This window comes from Cylas formicarius, unplaced genomic scaffold, assembly GCF_029955315.1.
Source record: "Cylas formicarius isolate icCylForm1 unplaced genomic scaffold, icCylForm1.1 PGA_scaffold_10__41_contigs__length_53128322, whole genome shotgun sequence".
NCBI lineage: Eukaryota > Metazoa > Arthropoda > Insecta > Coleoptera > Brentidae > Cylas > Cylas formicarius.
Window position 1 is genome coordinate 40,841,908 of NW_026844214.1, and position 20,295 is coordinate 40,862,202.

At 35.7% G+C, this 20,295-nt stretch overlaps 1 protein-coding gene across 1 annotated transcript in view; it reads right to left on the minus strand.

Annotated features, from left to right (window-relative positions):
* Window positions 1-20,295, minus strand: part of LOC132700030 (uncharacterized) — an 85,758-nt gene that overhangs the window by 17,812 nt on the left and 47,651 nt on the right. The window contains exon 3 of the mRNA XM_060667105.1: window positions 2,905-2,990. Within this exon, the coding sequence (XP_060523088.1) occupies window positions 2,905-2,990 (86 nt within the window). The remainder of the gene's footprint in view (window positions 1-2,904; window positions 2,991-20,295) is intronic.

A 20,295-nucleotide genomic window follows, 5' to 3' on the forward strand; every position in this document is an offset into this window, starting at 1 on the left:
CAATTGAAATTAAACTTAACAAATTAAGAAATGTACCAATAGAAATAAATACAAATTTTAGGCTTTTTCTCATGCATTCTACAATATTTCTGGCACCTTATATTTTATCATATGTTTTCCTTTTATTTTACATATCTTCTCGGGGTTGAAGTTAAGGTGTGTAAGTATCCACTTTTACCAATATCCACGATTATTCGATTGATCTGAATTTTATTTATCCCAAAGATAATCTTGTGGCAACAAATTTTAACTATGATTTCTGGCATATGACCGCCATGGCTGGCGCGGATGTAGTCCAATCTGGACGTCCAATTTTCGATGACTTTTTCCAACATTTAGTAGAGTAGAAAAAGTAATAAAGCAATCAAAACTAACAAAAACTTGGGGAACGAATCCTAAGCAGATATACTGGCTTTACACGATGGTCATAATGCATATGAACACGTATGGCTGCGAGGTCTGGGGGCGCAAAATACCGTCGACCCAGACCCAGGCGAAAATTGCTAGGCTACAGGGGCATACCCGGCTACGACGGCCACAGAAACCCTAAGGAGGCAACGCTCGCTCTATATCTATCTGGAGAGAGGGAGAGAAAGGTAACGTGGGCTAGCTTCAGACTTTTTCAAACGGCTTCTATCCTCACTTTTCGAAGAAGCTTGAAAAAATTAGGGTTGCCATTTATATGAAGCACCAAAAGTCCAAAGTATCAATCGGTCTTGGTATATTGGTATATGAGCACTGGATTGAGATCTGTAAAGTAACACTGATTTGGACACTAGGACATAGTGAATTGGAAGGTAACGAAAAAGTCAACCTCCTAGCTCATCTCACGCTAATTGGCAAAGTCTGGATTGAAGCGGAAAATTTCACATACTGGCCGCGATTACCAGGGTTGGCTCATTCCAAGATAGTGATAGAAAGAAAGAAAGAAAGGAATGCACGACCGACAATCAACAGATCAAATATGAAAATTTTCCTATCCATATTGTAGCCTTAAATACCATCGGCATCGTCAGTGATGACGAATACCGGTTATACTTGGAAGATGAGGAACACGGAGAGCATATACTGTGCAGATGCAGGTCCTGCAGGTGGGAAGTATCAGGTATTCGATACTGGGAGCCGGAGCCCTCAGATTTCAGTATCTAAATAAGTTATGGTCTGTTCATAGATAAGAAAGTGACCAAATGCTTTTGAATGGGTCATTAACATACAATGCAACAAGATTATTACCCAAAGTTTCGGAATTTTAATTCAGGTAAAATTGTTGTCCGTAATAGGACATAATTTTATACCTACCTGTGTTTAATATTCTTTGGTTTGGTATACTATTTAGTTTAAGTTTATTAGTAATCATTCTTATTTCGTGTGTAATACAGCCTGTGTTGAATCGTGTGCGAATTATGCAAAATATGTGCGAGTCTAGTGTATCTCAGGAGATGCTCCCGCCCAAATTTAGAAAACACAATTCTATTCAGAATAAGGAAGTTATAAACAATGTTTATTTCACTCTCATTGAACGTGGTGCCAGAAAGCAAGCATCTTAAGAAGAAACGGCCACATTGACGAAAATTCCAACATCAACTGTATGGACAATTGTGAATAATCCCATTTCAGCGAGGAAAAAAAGAAGCGATGCTGATATTTTCTCGAGTGTAGATGAAAGTGCTCAAGATATAATACGGCGTAAAATTTACCAGTTATACGAGGAACAAAGCGTGCCTACATTAGATATCTTAATTAGGAGGCTGAAAAAGATGAAACCGGTGTTAAATGTGGCAGAACTACCTTATGGAAGTGTATTAACACATGGGTTTTAGATTTTAAAAAATTGACAAAAGGCGAGTTTTAATGGAATCTTCTGGAACTCGTTTTACAGAGAACAAAGGCCAATTATTTACTTGGATGAAACCTGGTTCGGCACTTATGATAGCCCGGAAAAGGGTTGGGTTGACTCAACTGATAAGTGTAAAACAAACGCACCATCAATAAGAGGTAAAAAAATAACTATTTTGCATGCTGGCTCTAAATATGGTTGGATTCCAAATGGACTTTCTCTGTCTGCGAAAAATATTAAAGATTCTTCTCAGGATTACCATAAAGACACCACCGCTGATTTATTTGAAAGTTGGTTTAAAAACAAACTAGTTCCAAATATTCATGTGTTTTCACGAAGATTATACCAAAAAGCAATTAATTGAGGTTCTACAAAGCTTGAATCTACAAAAGGAATACGTCTGTGATAATTATGCAAAAAATCTAGGGCATACAGTTTTCAATCTACCATTCGTCGTAACAATGTTTTTCCCCGTGTTAATTCCAATGTCTTCAAACTTATGGAAACCGAAGTTTTTAACATCCCTCCACAAAGTTGGGCAAATTCTGTTAAACATATAGAAAAAGCAAAACAATCGTATATCCATATTGCAAATAATATAGAACAAATAATAATTAGAACAGGCGATGATAGCAATAGTGATACTAATATATTATGTGAATAAATTTAAGTAATTTAAGTAGGTAATAAAAATAATTTGTAATTTTATTTTAGATTTTAACATAAATGCATACATAAATAAATAAATACTGTTTCGTATCTTTCCTAACAAAACCCCAAATAATAAAATTCTAAGCAAAGTACGGACCTGTTCGGCCATATTTCATTCTTACAGCTTGCCCGGGTCTTTCCTTAATTCGTATCAGTTAGTCACTTTCTTATATCTATGAACGGACTTTACCCCTTCACACTTTGTAAGAAGGTTCAGACTTTGGAGTGTGTCGCAATAAATCATTTGATCGCAATAGACGGCCAGAACATCGTCAGCCTCCTAATCGTAATTTAGCCTAATCCTACACCCTACATTAACGTGATGTATATATAGTGCGTTCTATCGGGCTATTTACCTCGTCTTTGGCGGCGGTGCTGTCGGCGGTCTCCAGAAAGTAGATGTCCGTGTGCGGCGAACAGCCGATTATCCGGCCTTTCATCGCTGAAAGAAAAACGACAAGCATGCCGTTACTGTCATTGACGTGCGCGCTACAAAAATCGGAAACGACAAGGAGAAAATTCCCGACGTATTTCGGGCTCCGCGCGATAACGCTTTCTCCATTTTCCTTGAAAGGAGGAAATTGGTTAAGCCCCCCACCGGTAATCTTGCTCTATTGACGTTTGAAAATAGGGGGGCGGCGGGGCCCGTTGAAACCCGAAGCGCCGATAATCCGTAATTTAATTTGGCCGCCGCCCCCCTTTTTGATCCGGACACCTGTCAAACAAGGTTATGGGCTATGTTATCGCCCGAGACGATTATCACTGGATATAAATTAAAAATATATATAAAAAAAGAACATTATAATTAAGCATTCTGAACTTAAACGCAATTATTGTTGTGAAGTTTAGTTGTTTTTCTTTTAATAATACTGTAAGTCTAAGTTTATTTTATCCTGAGGAGAATACTGACTGGACAACAAAAGCAAAAAGCTTGGAATAGAATTTCCACTTACTGGAAAATTTGCAGTAATTTTGTTATGGTTTTAAAGTGAACATTTTGAAATCACCTGAATTTAAATGAATAGGATATCTTTAACTTTTAACGAAATAAAGATATATTTTTTGTTTAAATATTACATGTCGTGACGGGTGATAGGTTTAACCCAATACATAAAATTATTTCCGGTATAGAAAAATAATCTATAAAACAGAAAAATAGCACGCATACACTCAGTGAACACAGTAGGGCCTTATGGTGCCTAATTTGTTTGCTACCGTCAAATATCTACCTATACTAATTCTTATTTAAAGTTTCAGTAATCGTTTTAATCAAGCTTAATAATAAATATTTTTGAAATTAGTTGGGCATAACGGTTAAACAGTCAAAATCATTATTATGCTTGTAGAAAAATATTTGTAAAACTTTTCTTATACTCGATAATTTTCGTTTACTTTATTTTCCACATGAAAAACCAACCGAATAAATTTTACTTTCAGCCATTTTAATGATGATAATTGAAATTACTGAGAGCTTTAAAGAATGACAATACACAATATTAATAATATATGTGTTGCAGACACTGAACATTCGACAACTGTACGGTATGATCTGATATAATTAGTGCTGCCACCTACACTACGTACTGATCATCATTTTAAAATTTGAAATCCATAGAAATTAAAAACTGACTATTAATTAGGATAAAATTTTTAAGAAATTATATTGATAAAAAAATATTAGAAGCTATTTCTGAAAATTTCAAAATTTAGTAATTTTTAAATGACTGTAATTAATATTCTTTTAATGATAATCATACCTTGTTATACGGTTTCGCAAAGCTTAAAGATTCAACTTTAACAATATAAATTGGTTTTTTGTAAAAAATCGCGAACATTATACATAAATTTAATTTTAGTGAAAAAATAATTTTTCCCATATTAACTAAATGGGAAACTAAAAATACCGACCCTTTACAGTTGAGGTAAAGGGCTCATCTTTGGTGAGGATTTTTTTTATATCACAAAGACACATTTGAGAGGGTAAGAGCTAAAAAAAAAATTAAATTTTTGTTGGTTTTGCAAAGCTCAAAGACTCAACTTTAACAATATAAATTGGTTTTTTGTAAAAAATCTCGAACGTTACACGTAAATTTAATTTTAGTAAAAAAAGAATTTTTCCCATGTTAATTAAATCGGAAACTAAAATAAAAATAGCGACCCCTAGAGTAGAGCTAAAGGGCTGATCTTTGGTGAGGATTTTTTTTATATCAAAGAGAAAAATTTGAGAGGGTAAGAGCTAAAAAAAAATTAAAAAATTGTACTAATAATAATCGAGGAATTTCACCGATGAAACTCAAACACAAATTTGTATGCACGTACCGAAGTACGGCTCTGGAACGTAATTGTGGAATTGCGAATCTATTTATTGAGGGTTACAAAGAGAAACCCAAGCGAGGTAGGCCTGCGGTTAAACCATAAAAATTTACCAAAGTTTAATACCGAATCATCTCGTAAAAACGGTATATAGTTTGGTGAACTAGACCTCTTTCACGCGGAGTTAATCGGCTGCGCCCTAGTGGTGCACAGCCTATATGTGCAGTTGTTGCCCACTCCATGAATCTTTTTGAAAAGGTAATTTCAAGTACTTCAATTATTTAAAAATAAGCAGGATGTTTTATTATTTTACCTCTACAAGATATAGTTGTTGTCCAGAACTTTTTGTCCACCATAACTATCGATTGCGGTGTTCCTTTAAAATGGTAATGGGTTGCTCCAACCCGGATTTTAATTTTCCTTTTCGCGTTAAATAACGAAATTTTTCCAGAAAATCGTTTCAAGATGTAAATCGCCTCAAAAAAGCGCTCGCCGCGTTAAACTTTCAACTGGCTGAGGGGCAATAAATTGGTTGTGAGATAACATTCCTCCCGACACTCGCCGGCGTCCTAACCGACTCTGAATTCTACACCACCGCTTTGGAAGATAATTAAAAGTTGATGAATAAATACGACGACGACGTTTTTGAGGACGATAAATTTTATTCGACGACTGGCTTTCTTGCGCCCTTTAGCGTAATTCAATACCTACAATTGCCTACAAATAAATATCTTTCGAATAAAAAACAGTGAGGGTAATTCAGAATATACGGCATAAACTGAAATATGTGGCATATTTCATCATTCTAAGCATAAATCTGACCTAGGTCAGCCCCGGAGCTATAATATAATATATAATTGAAATATCTTGGTGAATTTTAAAGATATATCTAGATCTAGAAGATCATCAGTTTAAGTATATTAGATACTCTCAAAATGTACAGGGTGATACATTTTTGGGAGTAAAGGCTTGTTTATTTCCAAGAAACAAACCGTTTTCACGATAAATAAGCATATGAGATCTAAAACATATTAATTTTGTGTGTTTGTCATCAAAACGTACTTTAAAAGCTTTGTCTGTTGATCAAAAATTCAAGGTTTTAAAAGAAGTGGAAAGTGGCTCAAAAAATAAAGATGTAGCTGTGAAGTATGGAATTTCGGCAAGTACAGTGTCTACAATTTTAAAAAATAAACATTCAGTCATCACCGCAATGGAACGTTTCGATGAAAACAAAAACAATAGCATTACACTAATGGATTGTGTTGACGACGTAACTACCGCATGGAATATCGACATTAAGCCTCAAACAATTTCCAATTGTTTTAAAAAAGGCGGTTTTGGTTTTGGAAAAGAGTGAAGACGAAATCCAAATAGAAATCGAGTTTAAAGCTTGGACAAACATTAGAGGTATAGCAGAAGGTAGCACCATCAACGATTTTATACATGTGGATGAGGATATTGTTACTTTAGAGTTTCCTACTGATGAAGATATTATCGAGTCCTGCAGATCCAAACCGGTTAAACATCGAAGATGACTGCGAAAGTGACACGATGGAGGATGAATTGGAAGATAATTCTCAGCAACCACCTTCAAATGAATTGGTTGAAAATTCGTTGATTGTCTTGCGTTCCTATTTGAAAACCACTGAATACACAACCGATTTCCTCTATGATTGTTTAAATAAAATTGAAGCTTTTGTTGAAAACCCAAATAAGAAATCCGGTCGTCAGTCACAAATAACTGACTTTTTTCCAGTGAAAGAGTAAACTTTAATATGTACATACATATGTATGTATATTTGCACACATACTATGTTTATATATACTGGGTACATATACAATACAATTGTATGTACATATATTATGTAAATACATACATACATATATACTACTATTTCATAATTTTCGTTTTTTGTTCAAAAATCATAGACTAATGGCAAGTTAATACACACTGGTGGCCTCAAAATAAATGCTAGTTTCTGTGGATTATTTGGCATATTTGGCTTAGGTAGACACGCAATTGTCAAGCAATTCGATTGAACTGTAGGTTGTTTTGCCGTATTTGTTATTTAGCGCGACCATACTAAACGTAGCTTTGACTAGAAATTTTTTTATCAATCTTAATGAATTTTCTTGCTATTTTTTGTACATATTGTTCGGGAAAAATAAGCGAATTCATCAAAACTTTATTTGAGTAGTTCTTCATTTTCGCCATTTCGGAGACTTTTACGATATAGCTATAATCCGTCAAATGTCAAGTTTTCTAAATGTTCAATCGAATTGATTTACAATTTCAGGACTATCCTAAAGTGAATATACCAATTAATGCAATTTTTATAGAAACTTTCTTTTATTTCGGAGTCCTTAATATTTAGGTACAGGATCATTGACATATCAAAATAGTTGATAAAATGTTCAGTTTGAAAAAATCGCACCCCCGTGTATTACAGGATGAACTAATCTACATAAAACTATTGCATGAGATCTTCGCGAGCCATATCCAAAATTTCAATTCCCTGCGAATTCAAATATGGCTGTAATAGAGACTTAATTGGAACTATGTTTTGAAAAAAGAATAGGCAAATAAATAATTTCTTTAGCAAGTATTATGCAAAAACAACTGGAAATTGATGATGATCGGAAAATTCAATAGTATACAGGGTGTCGCAAATATCAAATTTCAAAGTTGATGCTACTTTTTCGAACGTCGCAGCGCTGAAAATATATTACTTCGGTAGATCGTGCTCACTTATATAAACGATCCAATATTTTGGGAGGTATATACGAGCCTTAACAACGGGCAATGTAAAAAATTCAATCAATTTACGCAATTATTTTTTATTTCGCATGACTTACATTACGGAAACATTCCAAATTTTCTGACAAATAAATATTCGGACGCGAATGTTTATTGATGGTAAAATGTAGTGTGCTTAGATAAATAAGATGTCAGTTCGGGTTGTATCTTTCAAGTTTGTATAATAGTTGATAAGAAAATGACGCGTGGTGTTGCAACAAACAAAAAAGTTCGAGAAATTATCATATCTCAGTACTGCAGAGGTAAATCAAAGCAAAAAATTTCAAATGACTTGAGTATCACAAAACCAACAGTCGGGGATATTATAAAAAAGTATGGAGAGACAGCGGAGTTAGCGTTCGTGGTAAAAGTTCAGGCCGACCCCGTAAAATCACTGAAAGAGATCGTCGCATTCTGGTCAAGATTTGTAAAACTAGCAGACGAAGCGTCTTACGATAAATTCAAGCGCAATGGAATTACGAGGCAAACTTAAATGTCTCCAGGGAATGTTGTAGACAATGGATGTATAAGTCTGGTTTGAGTTTTTATACGGCAAGTTTACAATTTTTCCTGTTTCAATATAAAAATTATTAATATTCTGTGATCTACTTTTGTTAAAGGCAAAGGAAAAACCATTATTATCGTCTATTCAGAAGAAAAAATGTTTGGATTGGGCAAAATCTAAAATATCCTGGACAACGGAAACGTGGAGTAACGTTATCTTCAGCGACGAATCAAAATTTGATGTGTGTGTAGGCGATTTTCGAAAAAGGGTGATTCGTACAAAATCAGAAGCCTTTCATAAAGATTGTCTAAAGCGCACGGTAAAATTTCCCTAGAGTGTTATGATTTGGGGGGTATGAGTGGTAAAGGGGTTGGCAACTACGAGTTCATTGATGGTACTGTAAGTGCAGGAAAATACCAACAAATTTTATCAAGAAGTTTGATTCCATTAATAGAACGAACTTTTGGAAATGAAAATTTTATATTTCAACAACAACAACACCATACTGCGAAAACAACAAAAAAGTGGTTTGGGGACCATAATATGAAAGTTTTATCGTGGCCATCAAGTAGCCTCGACTTGAATATTATTGAACCTTTATGGCATCGGATGAAAAAGACTTTGCGTAACAATCCTCAGCGTACAGTTCCAGCATTAAAGGCACAAATCACCAAAATTTGGAACACTTTCACTCCCGAATATTGCAAGACTTTGGTAGATTCCATGCCAAAACGCATAAAAGCTGTTATTGTCGCGAAAGGTGATGTTACTTCTTATTAATGTTCGATTTAAAGTAAAAGATTTAAATGCGTCCGAATATTTATTTGTCAGCAAATTCGGTATGTTTTAATTCATTACGATAGCACTTTTTGGTATGAAAATAAGTACGTGATTTCATTTTTCAATTGAAAAGGCAAAAAAAATCAATTTAAAATAAGTATATCTAAATATGTTTTCTTATTATTTCGTACATGGTTCGAACAATTAGTTGTTAGTGCACGGCTTCGAGTGAAGTAATTTCTTATAATATTCTGTCAACTATTTTTCATTGAAGTAATGCGGCGTTTACACGACGCAAGTTTTGCTTGTGCTAGTACGTGCGTTTCTGCTTCAATAGTTGTACAGGAATAATCAGATTTCAAGTAACCTTGATGGTGTTTTTTGCGAAAGAGCGAAAATTTTGACACACCCTTAGTTGCATGAAAATATAGCGCCCAGCAGGTGATCGCATCCCCAGTTTATGCATTTTTTACCAATTTACGAACGTTTGCGGAATGTTAGATGTGTACATTATTAAATTAAAAACGGGAGAGATGCTGCCTATGTAAGCGTTATGGAAGAATTAGGTATTCAGGGTATGACGTTCTTACTAGTTTTCGTCCATAATTTTACGTGTTTAGTTTGATATTTGTGGTGATACAGCTTGCCTTATGCTAGTACCTTGTTTAGTCAAATCTGGTTTCGCCATTTTTAATTGAGGGTCAACCATTCCATTCGGGCTTCTTAGATGATACTGCTGCTTTTCTTTATAAATCAAACATGGTTTTTGGCTTCTTCAGAAACTATATCGCATTCTGCTCTGTAGATGTTTATATAGGGTCTTTTTTTCGATGTATAGAACTTTAAGTTGGCATTACTGTTCAAGATGGCGACCGATTTAACAGCTGTCAAGTGATTTATTCTCAGTTTGGTTTGGCAATTCATCATGAATAGACTCACGCCTGAACAACGTTTGCAAATAGTGCAATTTTATTTCGAAAATAATGTTTCTGTGCGCAATACGTATCGCGCACTACGTCCATTTTATCGTCGACAAAATCGTCCATCAGAGCAGTTAATTCGATTAACCATGGAACGTTTTCGCACCACGTTTACCCTTATTGATAACTCGCATCCCCAGAGACGCCGTACGGTGCGTACAGAAGAAGCTATTGCTGCTGTAGAGCGTAGCATTGAGGAAGATCCGAATGAGTCCATTCGCCATCCAGCACAGGAATTGGATCTGTGTCCGTCCACTTTATGGAAGATTTTGCGGAAGGATCTTGGTTAGTTTTGGTTAGTTAGAATTGAAGCCAAACGATCATCAAGTAAGGCGTAGATTCGTCGAATGGGCCCAAAACGAGATTGCCGTTGTTCCCGATTTTCATAAGCGAATTTTGTTTAGCGATGAAGCGCACTTTTGGTTGAACGGCTACGTCAACAAACAAAACTGCCGCATTTGGAGCGAAGCTAATCCTCAAGTGTATGTCGAAACACCGTTACAATCAGAAAAACTGACTGTTTGGTGCGCTTTATGGGCTGGTGGAATCATTGGTCCTTACTTTTTCAAAACCGATGATGGCCAGAACGTTACAGTCAATGGTGATCGGTATAGAGCTATGATTACTAACTCTTTCATTCCTGAATTGAATAACTATGATGTCCAGGAGATGTGGTTTCAACAAGACGGCGCAACATGTCACACAGCTCGTGTCACAATCGATTTATTGAAAGACACGTTTGGTGACCGCCTAATTTCACGTTTTGGACCCGTGAATTGGCCTGTAAAATTTTGTGATTTAACACCGCTAGACTACTTTTTGTGGGGCTATGTAAAGTCATTGGTCTATGCTGATAAGCCACAAACGCTTGACCATTTGGAAGACAATATTCGCCGTGTTATTGCCGATATACGGCCACAAATGTTGGAAAAATTGGACTACATCCGCGCTAACCGTGGCAGTCATATGCCAGAAACCATATTTAAAATGAAATGCCACAAGATTATCTTTCGGATAAATAAAATTCATGTCCATCGTTGTTTTATTGCAACTTAAAGTTTTTTCTATACATCGAAAAAAAACACCCCTTATATTTTATGAGGGGCGGATCTAAAGGAGTGGCATGAATATTGTCTCGGATGACTAATTCCCAGTTAAACTCTAAAAAAGTCAACACGATAATTGAATTAGTTTTTACTCGATGAAAATCTATTTATCAAAATAAATAAGAACGAAAAGTTCAGATTTTCACGAAATTAGATATTTCGACATGACAATTGTTTCGACAACACCGTGTCTTTATCAAATGTTTGAACATTTCATAAAGACACGTTGCGTTCTTATTTCTTTTGATAACATGATAATTGGCAAAACGTCAGCAAGCTCAATTTATAAACAACCGATGTCATGTGGAAGGAAGTCTCTAATTTTTTTTCTTGATGTGATTTCGGTAAGCTGACAGATCTTCACGTGAAAATGCCTTCAGCAAAATAATTGTTGCTCCTAAATTTTGCCTTTGGTTTTTCCATGCTCTTACTCATATTTTTGCTTTTCTATTATTCTTTTTTTTTCTCTAACACCGCACATAATTCATGAATTAATGTGCTTGAAATGAAATTCGACTCCGTGAGATACCCAAAGATATAGTGTTGATTACGTCTTTCGGGGACAATAAAAATCAGCTGCGGGACGATAAAAAAAACGGAAAATAGCATCGGCGGAAAAATATCCACGAAAAGCCGCAACAGCAACTAATGAGATATTTAATAGAAACGTCTGATGCAGATACTCGGCAGTTTTTCCCGTCGTCGTCCGCCCGACTCGCGATATAACAAACCGACACAAAGTGGGAGGAAGTGCGCGAACCCGGCCGCGGAAAAAAATTGAGGAAGAGAAGGACGCGTAATCGAGGGAGAAAATTAAAAAAAATGTTTTAACGGCGAGTCGTTTGATTAATTAACTCGAGAGGAGTTAATCGCTCCACGCGCTCTCTCTTTTAGCCTTGTTTTCTTTTCGTCGTTTCCTTTTAGATTATTTTCTGAGATGTGTGAATTGCGGCGTCAACAGGGGCAACAACGGCGTCAGCCTCGGGCGGAGCAACTCGGCGATTTGAATTTGGCGCTCAACGGTTGCTCGATGAATAGTGTGAGTAGTGTAAGACACATATTTTTTTAAGCTACCCTATAAAATTTTTGTACGTACGACGCAATAAGCAACTACTTGTAAGCCAGATGTTTTCTTAAAACCGCATTTCTCGCCCCTCGCTCTGCCAGAATATCGATTAGTAGAAGGGCGTCATTTAGAATAAACAGTTTTGGGGTGCAGTAACAGTTTAAGAAATATCTTTCCGGCATTACACTAGTTGAATTTCATGATGGTTTTGTTTTATTCGCCAAAATACCAAAGTATCAAATAATTCATTGATCGCTTTCATTTTAAATTTTTCAAATAAACCCAAGGAATTTAGTTAAATATTAACATGTACCCTCTTTGAACTATTTTAAAATTGTTACTTTGTTGGTTGAAAGTCGTGGCTACTGTCGAGTGTCTCTGCTCGTCAGAATATTATGGCCTGAGTTGTTTATTGCACTGTCGGGTGTTGCTGCCCTTCAGTGCCGGTGTGGTCATTTGCGACAGGGATACTTCGCGTGTCTTTGCCCTTAGTATCCATTGCACGACCGGAATAATCAGCACTAGTGATTGAAATAGGTAAAGTCTGGTCATAGAGATAAGAAAGTGACTAACTGATACGAATTAAGGAAAGATCCGGGCATGCTGTAAGAATGAAATATGACCGAACAGGTCCGTACTTTATTTAGAATTTAATTATTTGGGGTTTTGTTAGGAAAGATACTAAACAATATTTATTTATTTATGTTTGTATTTACATTTAAGTCTAAATTAAAATTACAAATTATTATTATTAACTACTTAAATTACTTAAAATTATTCGCATAATATATCAGTATCACTATCGGTATCATCGCCTGTTCTAATTATTATTTGCAATATGGATATACGATTGTTCTGCCTTTTCTGCATGTTTAACAGAATTTGCCCAACTTTGTGGAAGGATGTTAAAAACTTCGGTTTCTATAAGTTTGAGGACATTGGAGCTAACACGGGGAAAAACATTGTTTCGAAGAATGGCAGATTTAAGTTGGTGCCAAACATGTTCAATGGGATTAAATATACAGTGGTAAGGTGGAAGCCCTAAAACTGTATGCTCTAGATTTTTGCATAATTATCACTGTATGTTTCTTCTAAAGATGCTTGCTTACTGGCACCACGTTGAATGAACGTCAAATAAACATTGGTTATTCCTTAGTCTCAATAGAATAGTGTTTACTACATTTCGGCGGGAGCATCTCCTGAGATACACTAGACTCGCACACATTTTGCATAATTCGCACACGATTCAACACACGCTGTATTACACACTAAATAAGAACGATTACTAATAAACTTAAACTAAGTAGTATACCAAACCAAAGAATATTAAACACAGGTAGGTATAAAATTATTTTCTATTACGGACCACAATTTTACCTGAATTTAAATTCCGAAACTTTAGGTAATAATCTTGTTGCATTGTATGTTAATGACCACCCTTGGATAATGCTATTCAAAAGCAATTGGTCATTTTCTTATATCTATGAACAGACCATACTACGTGTGTTCTGTCCTTAGTACCAATAAACTGATGCCCTTCAGTATATTATGACTTGTTGTTTATTGCACTGCCGGGTGTTGCTGCCCTTCAGTGCCGGTGTGGTTGTGCCCTTCAGTGCCGGTGTGGTTGTGCCCTTAGTGCCAACCTAAACTCAGTTCCAGATTTTATGCAAGATATATCTGTTATCTGTGTTTTTCTGGTGATATTAAGTAACATTCAGTTTGTTTCATGAATCTTAATAATCTTTGGTACTCAGGTTATTTTTTTTTGTTTCAGATGCGAACCGTTTCACCTCGCTGACGGACTGATCACCGTTCGTTTAGACCCAAAAACTTAATAATTATTCATTAAAAGAAATAAATATATGTATTATACATTTTCAAATTATAATTTTATTGTTCTGGTTAGCCCTCTAACAGTAGGCACCTCAAAATAGGGGATCGTAAAGTTTTGCTTAATCTCCTACATTCACAACGTGTGACTGTTTGGAGTGCACTATCGTTGAAACAATTGGTTTAAGCTATTTTCAAGCGAACTTCTTCTGCTTTTTCTTCTGATTATGTTATGTCTACATGATTGAGGGGTTCTTTCTGTCAACAGAGATGTGTGGTTCCAGCAGGACGGTGCCACAGCACACACATCTCGTGTGTCAATGATTGTTTTGCTGCAATACTTTCCAGGGCGACACATTTCCTTAAGAGGGCCAGCATGGTCGTCTGATTTAGCGCCCTGCGATTATTTTCTATGAGGCTATCTAGAATGCACCCTGAATCATCAAAAGAACGTCAAGCTTTAGAAACGAAACAGCAGAAGTATGGATAATAATGGACGTCAACTGCCTGATAAGATATTTAAAACTGCTTGAACATAAACTTTACATATTGCACTTGACATTGGTCTAAGAATTAAATGCTAAATAAGCAAGCTGTTAGGAACCACTCTTTATTAATTGAAGTTTTCGGTGTGACGTTTTTAATGGTATTTAGTGGACATCAAAATTTCGGTACGCTGTTCTTTAATTTTGGTCAATTTAGCTATCACGCGTTTTAGTTAACTGGCTAAACTGCAAAAATGTATGTATTTGCCACGTGTTAACTCTTGTGGAAAACTCATAATCCCAAAAAAAGAGAAATGGGAATTTGTATGTTTAAACTGGGTACATAAAATCCAATTTTACATGACCTATTTTTTAACCAGATTCTTATTGGCATTTTTTATAACTTGTTACAATATTTGGGACACGACACTTTCATTGACTATATGCGGAATCACTATATAAAATTGCGATGAAAGACTGAGCGGCCTCTTTGCGGTTTCCCTTCAATTTTTGTTGTTTGTTATTGGAACTTGCAAGATGAGTTTTTTACTTATTCTAAACAAAAAACCACAAGCCGGATTGGAATTGACTTGGTAGAAGACACTGCAATATTTTTACTTAAACAAAATACATGTTTAAACTGTTTAAAATATGTATTTAAGTATGCAATGCAATGCAAATAATTGTCCGTCTTTTTTTTTACATATCTAATATATTGGGCATAAACTACACCTGCTAACCATTACTTCACGGAAAATGATTTAATGATCCGTCTTATTTACTTTGATTTATTTTTTTTGTCTTTAATGTGTTTTTAATGTGCATTAAACAAAAACCTGCTACAACTTTTTTCATTAGATTTAAGAAATTAAATTTAATGCAATGTTTAGTACTGGACACTTAAAAATGCAAATGTAGACATTTGGGCATACACTGTAGTTTTGGTTAATTTGTAGGAGAATGTCAATGGTTGGTCGTCCTTTAAATATCAACCAAAAATGTTTTTACAAACATAAGTACATCAGTGCGCCTTTTATACTATTTATAACTTCTAGTTACAGCAACATGGTAATTTTTTTTCACACGCCATATGACAAACTGGACCTATTGCTGGAAATTTCTAAATTCGAAATGAAAAGAGAAAATGGATTTCAATTAAAAAACTTTCCTTCCCACTCCCAATGACGTAACTAACGCGAATCATCTCCATTATATTAGGTATAGGCCTGATGATATACTTTGTTCGGTTGCCGGCGTTAATGGAAAATAAATGAAGGCGACACACACACACACACACTCGCGCACACATACGCCGGAGTAAATCCCCAAAAATATATATTTCTGGTTGACTAATGGATCTTTCGACGGGCGGCGCGACCGATGAGGAAAAATGTTTTTCGACGACGACGTAGAGGAGAGATCGTTTGGCCGTGTTTTTTTTTCCTTTTTGGTGGGACGCGGAAGCTTTATTTAGGAGATTGGTGTGGAATATCTCCAGATGGCGTTCAGATTTATAGGTTGTTTGTGCGCTAAAATGTTTCTTCTTTTTTATTCGAAAGGCAAATATTTATGAAACTGTTATACCGTTTTGAATTTTTGAAGTGTTGTGATATTTTCGTTTTTTTTTACAGCAATTGAGAATCTATTCTTGCAATCTAACCTAGACAAAAATGTACGAAACGTGTGATACGTCCCTCAAAATACCCAATCTTAATTTCGTGACTTTACGTTACCTTAAAATTCCGACTTATTTTTCGACATGAACTGCTGATCATAGAATGTAAAACTTCTGTAGCCATGTTTTATGACATTCTATAATAAAAAGGATGCCTTATACATATTACACTACTTGTACAGCGTTTTACTTTATTTTGACATTCGTCTCCACATACAGAGTCTGTTAAAGGCGATAGACAATAACGGTCTACATAAAAGTTGTATGTTTTTTCTCTATTATCTTCTGAACGTACCGATAAAACAAAGAGCGTCGCAATTAAAAAAAAAATCACTTAAAAAATGGAACACCCTGTATATTTTTTAATTAAGTTTTCAACCATCAGTATTTGCTTTAACCGTTTTTGAAGTAATTTGATTTTATTATTAAAAAATAGAATAGACAAAGAACAGAAAAATAAATGGTTTTACACAACAGACACCATTCCGAAAAGAATCACAAGTAAGTTAAGAGAAAACCTTTTCCCGTGCAGGTCAAACCATGGAGATTAAATCGAAAATTTGTAAAGTAATTTTCATTTTGGGTAACTGTTGGGCTAAAAATGATCACTTTTCTAAGCCAATCTGCTTTCGAATAATATGCGCGACTTTGCCCAAAAACGACTGAACCAAATATCGACAAAATTCATATTTTTGAAATCGGGATGCTCTATTTTAAAAAAGTGGCGCTGTTATCTTTGGGACGACCGTTCGTTTTTATTGCTATGTTCAGAAGAAAATAGAGAAAAAAATCACACAGCGTTTATAAAAAACTCTATGGGTGGGAGTCAAAATTTAAATAAAAATCCTGTATATACGATACGGAGTCCTTTGGAGAAAGTTTATTTTAAGCAAAAATAAATTCAAAAACCTACTTTTGTGTTACCTCTAAAATATTTAGATGTGTATTTATAACGTCTAAGTACTAATGCAGAATATAAAGTGTTTTTTGCTTTTTCTAATCCTGTAAAATAAGTAATTACCCATCGATCTAGCGTGCGGGAAGCATCACTTTACCACGTCAGTTTCGTTTCCCACGATTCCGAGCCATTTCGGACATTTCCGGGATTTTACCGCACGGATTTGGGAGCGATGGGATGTTTTCAGAGATATTTCCCACGCTTTGAATTTTGACGTTTGTCAATGCTGATGGTCATGTCAGTGAATGTATTTGTGTCGTTTTGCAAAAATGTACCCAAAAACTAACGGTCGTAGAAAAAGTATAGTATGCAACACATTCGATAAAATTTTTATTTTATTAAAAACTCGTGAGTCAAATGCCGTTTACCGCACTCGTTGCATAATATACTATTAAGGACCAAAAACTACTTGGTTATGGGTAAAATTACTCTAATTTTTTAAATAATATATCATAACTGTAAAATTTTACAATTTCTTAAAATTTCGACTATTGTACTTATAGACTTCATTTTTCTCTGCAAATAAATAAATATTAAAAAAAAACTTAACTATAATATGCTGCACAAAATATCTTTAAAATTAATGGCGGCATCCAAATGTGAAAATATTGCGCAACTTTATGGCAACTGTATATTGTTTTGCGCCAGCAGTTTCTAAGATATCTAAATGTTCAGATTTTCACGAAATTATATATTTTCATATGACAATTGTTTCGACAAGTCCGTGTTTCTATCAAATATATAATTTCGTGAAAATCTGAACTTTTAGTTCTTACTTATTTTTTGATTGGTTTTTGTAGTTTTTTCTACGCCTTCGTGGTCCAGCAAACGTTTGCATTTTTTTCCTTTTTGCCTTTTTGAATGTGTGATATTTATCGTGGTAACTATTGCGACCGGTCCGGTTTGCTTCAGCTATAACGTCAGTGGTGTGCAATTCCAATAGTACAAAACGGTAATCTTCTTATTGACAATATGGCGGAGGCGGCAATTTGCTCGCGACGTTGTGTGGTTATACAGCATTACCCTTATGCAAAATTTGCGCAAACGAAATGGGCATTCGGATTCGAGTGGTTGGGACGTTCCTTTTATTAATTAAACCAATTAGGTCGAATTTTAGGGCAGCGCTGTTAATCCGGCGGCCTAATTGAATGCTTCTCCAGTCTTTGACGTCACAACATTCGTCGGGCTAATCCGTCAAAGCGCTGTCCGAAAAGTTGCCTTTTATACCAAATCTAGGATCAAAGTCCAAAATCTGAATTTTTTTACGAACACAAACGGCAGACATTTTTGCTAAGATTGCGTAAAATTCCAAAGCTTTCACTCAAATGTGTGGTGTGTCTTAAAGTATTACCATTTTGGCCTTTGGCGCTGACGCTTCCCGCACCCTATATGGGTGTGTAATTAGGTATTTTGCAGAAGGGAGTAGAAAAATAATATTTATCTACTCCCGTCTGTAAAATGCCTAATTACACACCGATCTAGCATGCGGGAAGCGTCACTTTACCACTTCAGTTTCGTTTCCCACGGATCTGAGCCAGTTCGGACATTTCCGGGATTGTACCGCACGGGCTTGGAGCAATCGGATGTTTTCGGAGATATTTCCCACGACTTGAATTTTGACGTTTGTCAATTCTGACGGTCATGTCAGTGAATGTATTCGTGTTGTTTTGCGGGAATGTACCCAAAAACTAACGGTCGTAGAAAAAGTATAGTATGCAACACGTTCGGTAAACTTTTTAACTCACTCGTTTATTAAAAACTCGCTCCGCTCGTGTCAAATAAACTCGTGAGTCAAATGCCTTTTACCGCATTTGTTGCATAATCACTATCAGCATCAGATTTTGACTACAAACGTACTTAATTAAGGTAATTATCCATAATTTGTATATATTTAGCGTCATCATATTTTCTATTAGTATTAATGTGATTTTATTATATCTAAATCAACGGAACACAATATTTAATCTTTATATTTTTGAAGCATCCTAAAGTCTCTGGTGTTCTGTCCTACAATGTCGATTAGTCAGCAGGTTATTTTCATAATAGCCGTTAACAGCGAAGACGATATATTTAGAGACGTACGATATTCACCCCCAGATCTACAGCAAACTACATTAACGGTTGGTTGAAATATCAGCGCCACTGTGTCCGAATGCCAAATTAGTGCTTTTCACGGTAAAATTTCTACATTAACAAATATAGCTAATCGAAATCATTTCGATGTCAAAAGTACTTCGAATGGAAAATGGAGATGTGACATTTGTTCATACAAGTAATTTTTTTACAAAAAAGTTTAAAACATTTGTACTCTTTACCGTATTACCAGTGCTGGCACAACTAGCAGATCGCTAGATCTAGAAGATCTAGAAAATCTAGCAATAGAGGCAGACCGCGTTGGTCACGAGTCTGAGTTGATAATTCTGACAGATGAGAGACAGACAGGGAAGTGACAGACAGCAGAGAGACGGACATGGGTAAGAAAAACATGAGAGAGGCAAACAGGGAAGAGACAAACACGAAAGAAAGATGTGAAGTTATACAGATAAGATGCAAACGGGAACGAGATAGACACATAAGAGAGACAGACAGGGGACAGACAAAGGGGGCAGGAAGCCAGACAGGAGATCAGAGAGAGACGTGAAGTCATACAGATAAGAGGCAAACGGGTAATAGATAGACACATAAGGGAGAGAGACAAGGGCGAGACAAACAGGGCATAGATAGATAGGAGAAAGACAAACACAAACCTAGCCAGATAGTTAATTAGTCAGCCAGTCAATCAATCAGTCGACCAGGGAGGCAGTCAGTCAATTAGTCTGTCAGGCATTCAACCAGCCATCGAGTCAGTCAGCCAAATAGTCAACCAGTAAGTCAGGGTTTGTGGAGAGAGAACCAAATCGCACTCGCATCCCAGCCTAGGCGGATTAAAAAACGCCCGCGAAAAGTTTCCTCTCTCGCGCAGATTACGCCCGACTTTTCTGAGCCCATTTTTACGAATTGAGAGAAAACGAAACTGCGCTTTGTGATTTAAAGCAGCTTATTTTTCAGCCCGAGAGGGCGGGAGTTAATAGGAAGCGTCGGATTTGTTTTTGTTCTTTTTTTTTACTAACTTACTCTTTTGTTTCGCCTTAATTTTCACGTCGAAAATCTGACTCCGATATAATAAGATTCGCGCCACGAATGCGTTACGATTAAAAAATAAATAATTATTATAAATAATACGAAATTACAGAGAAGCAAAGTCAAAAA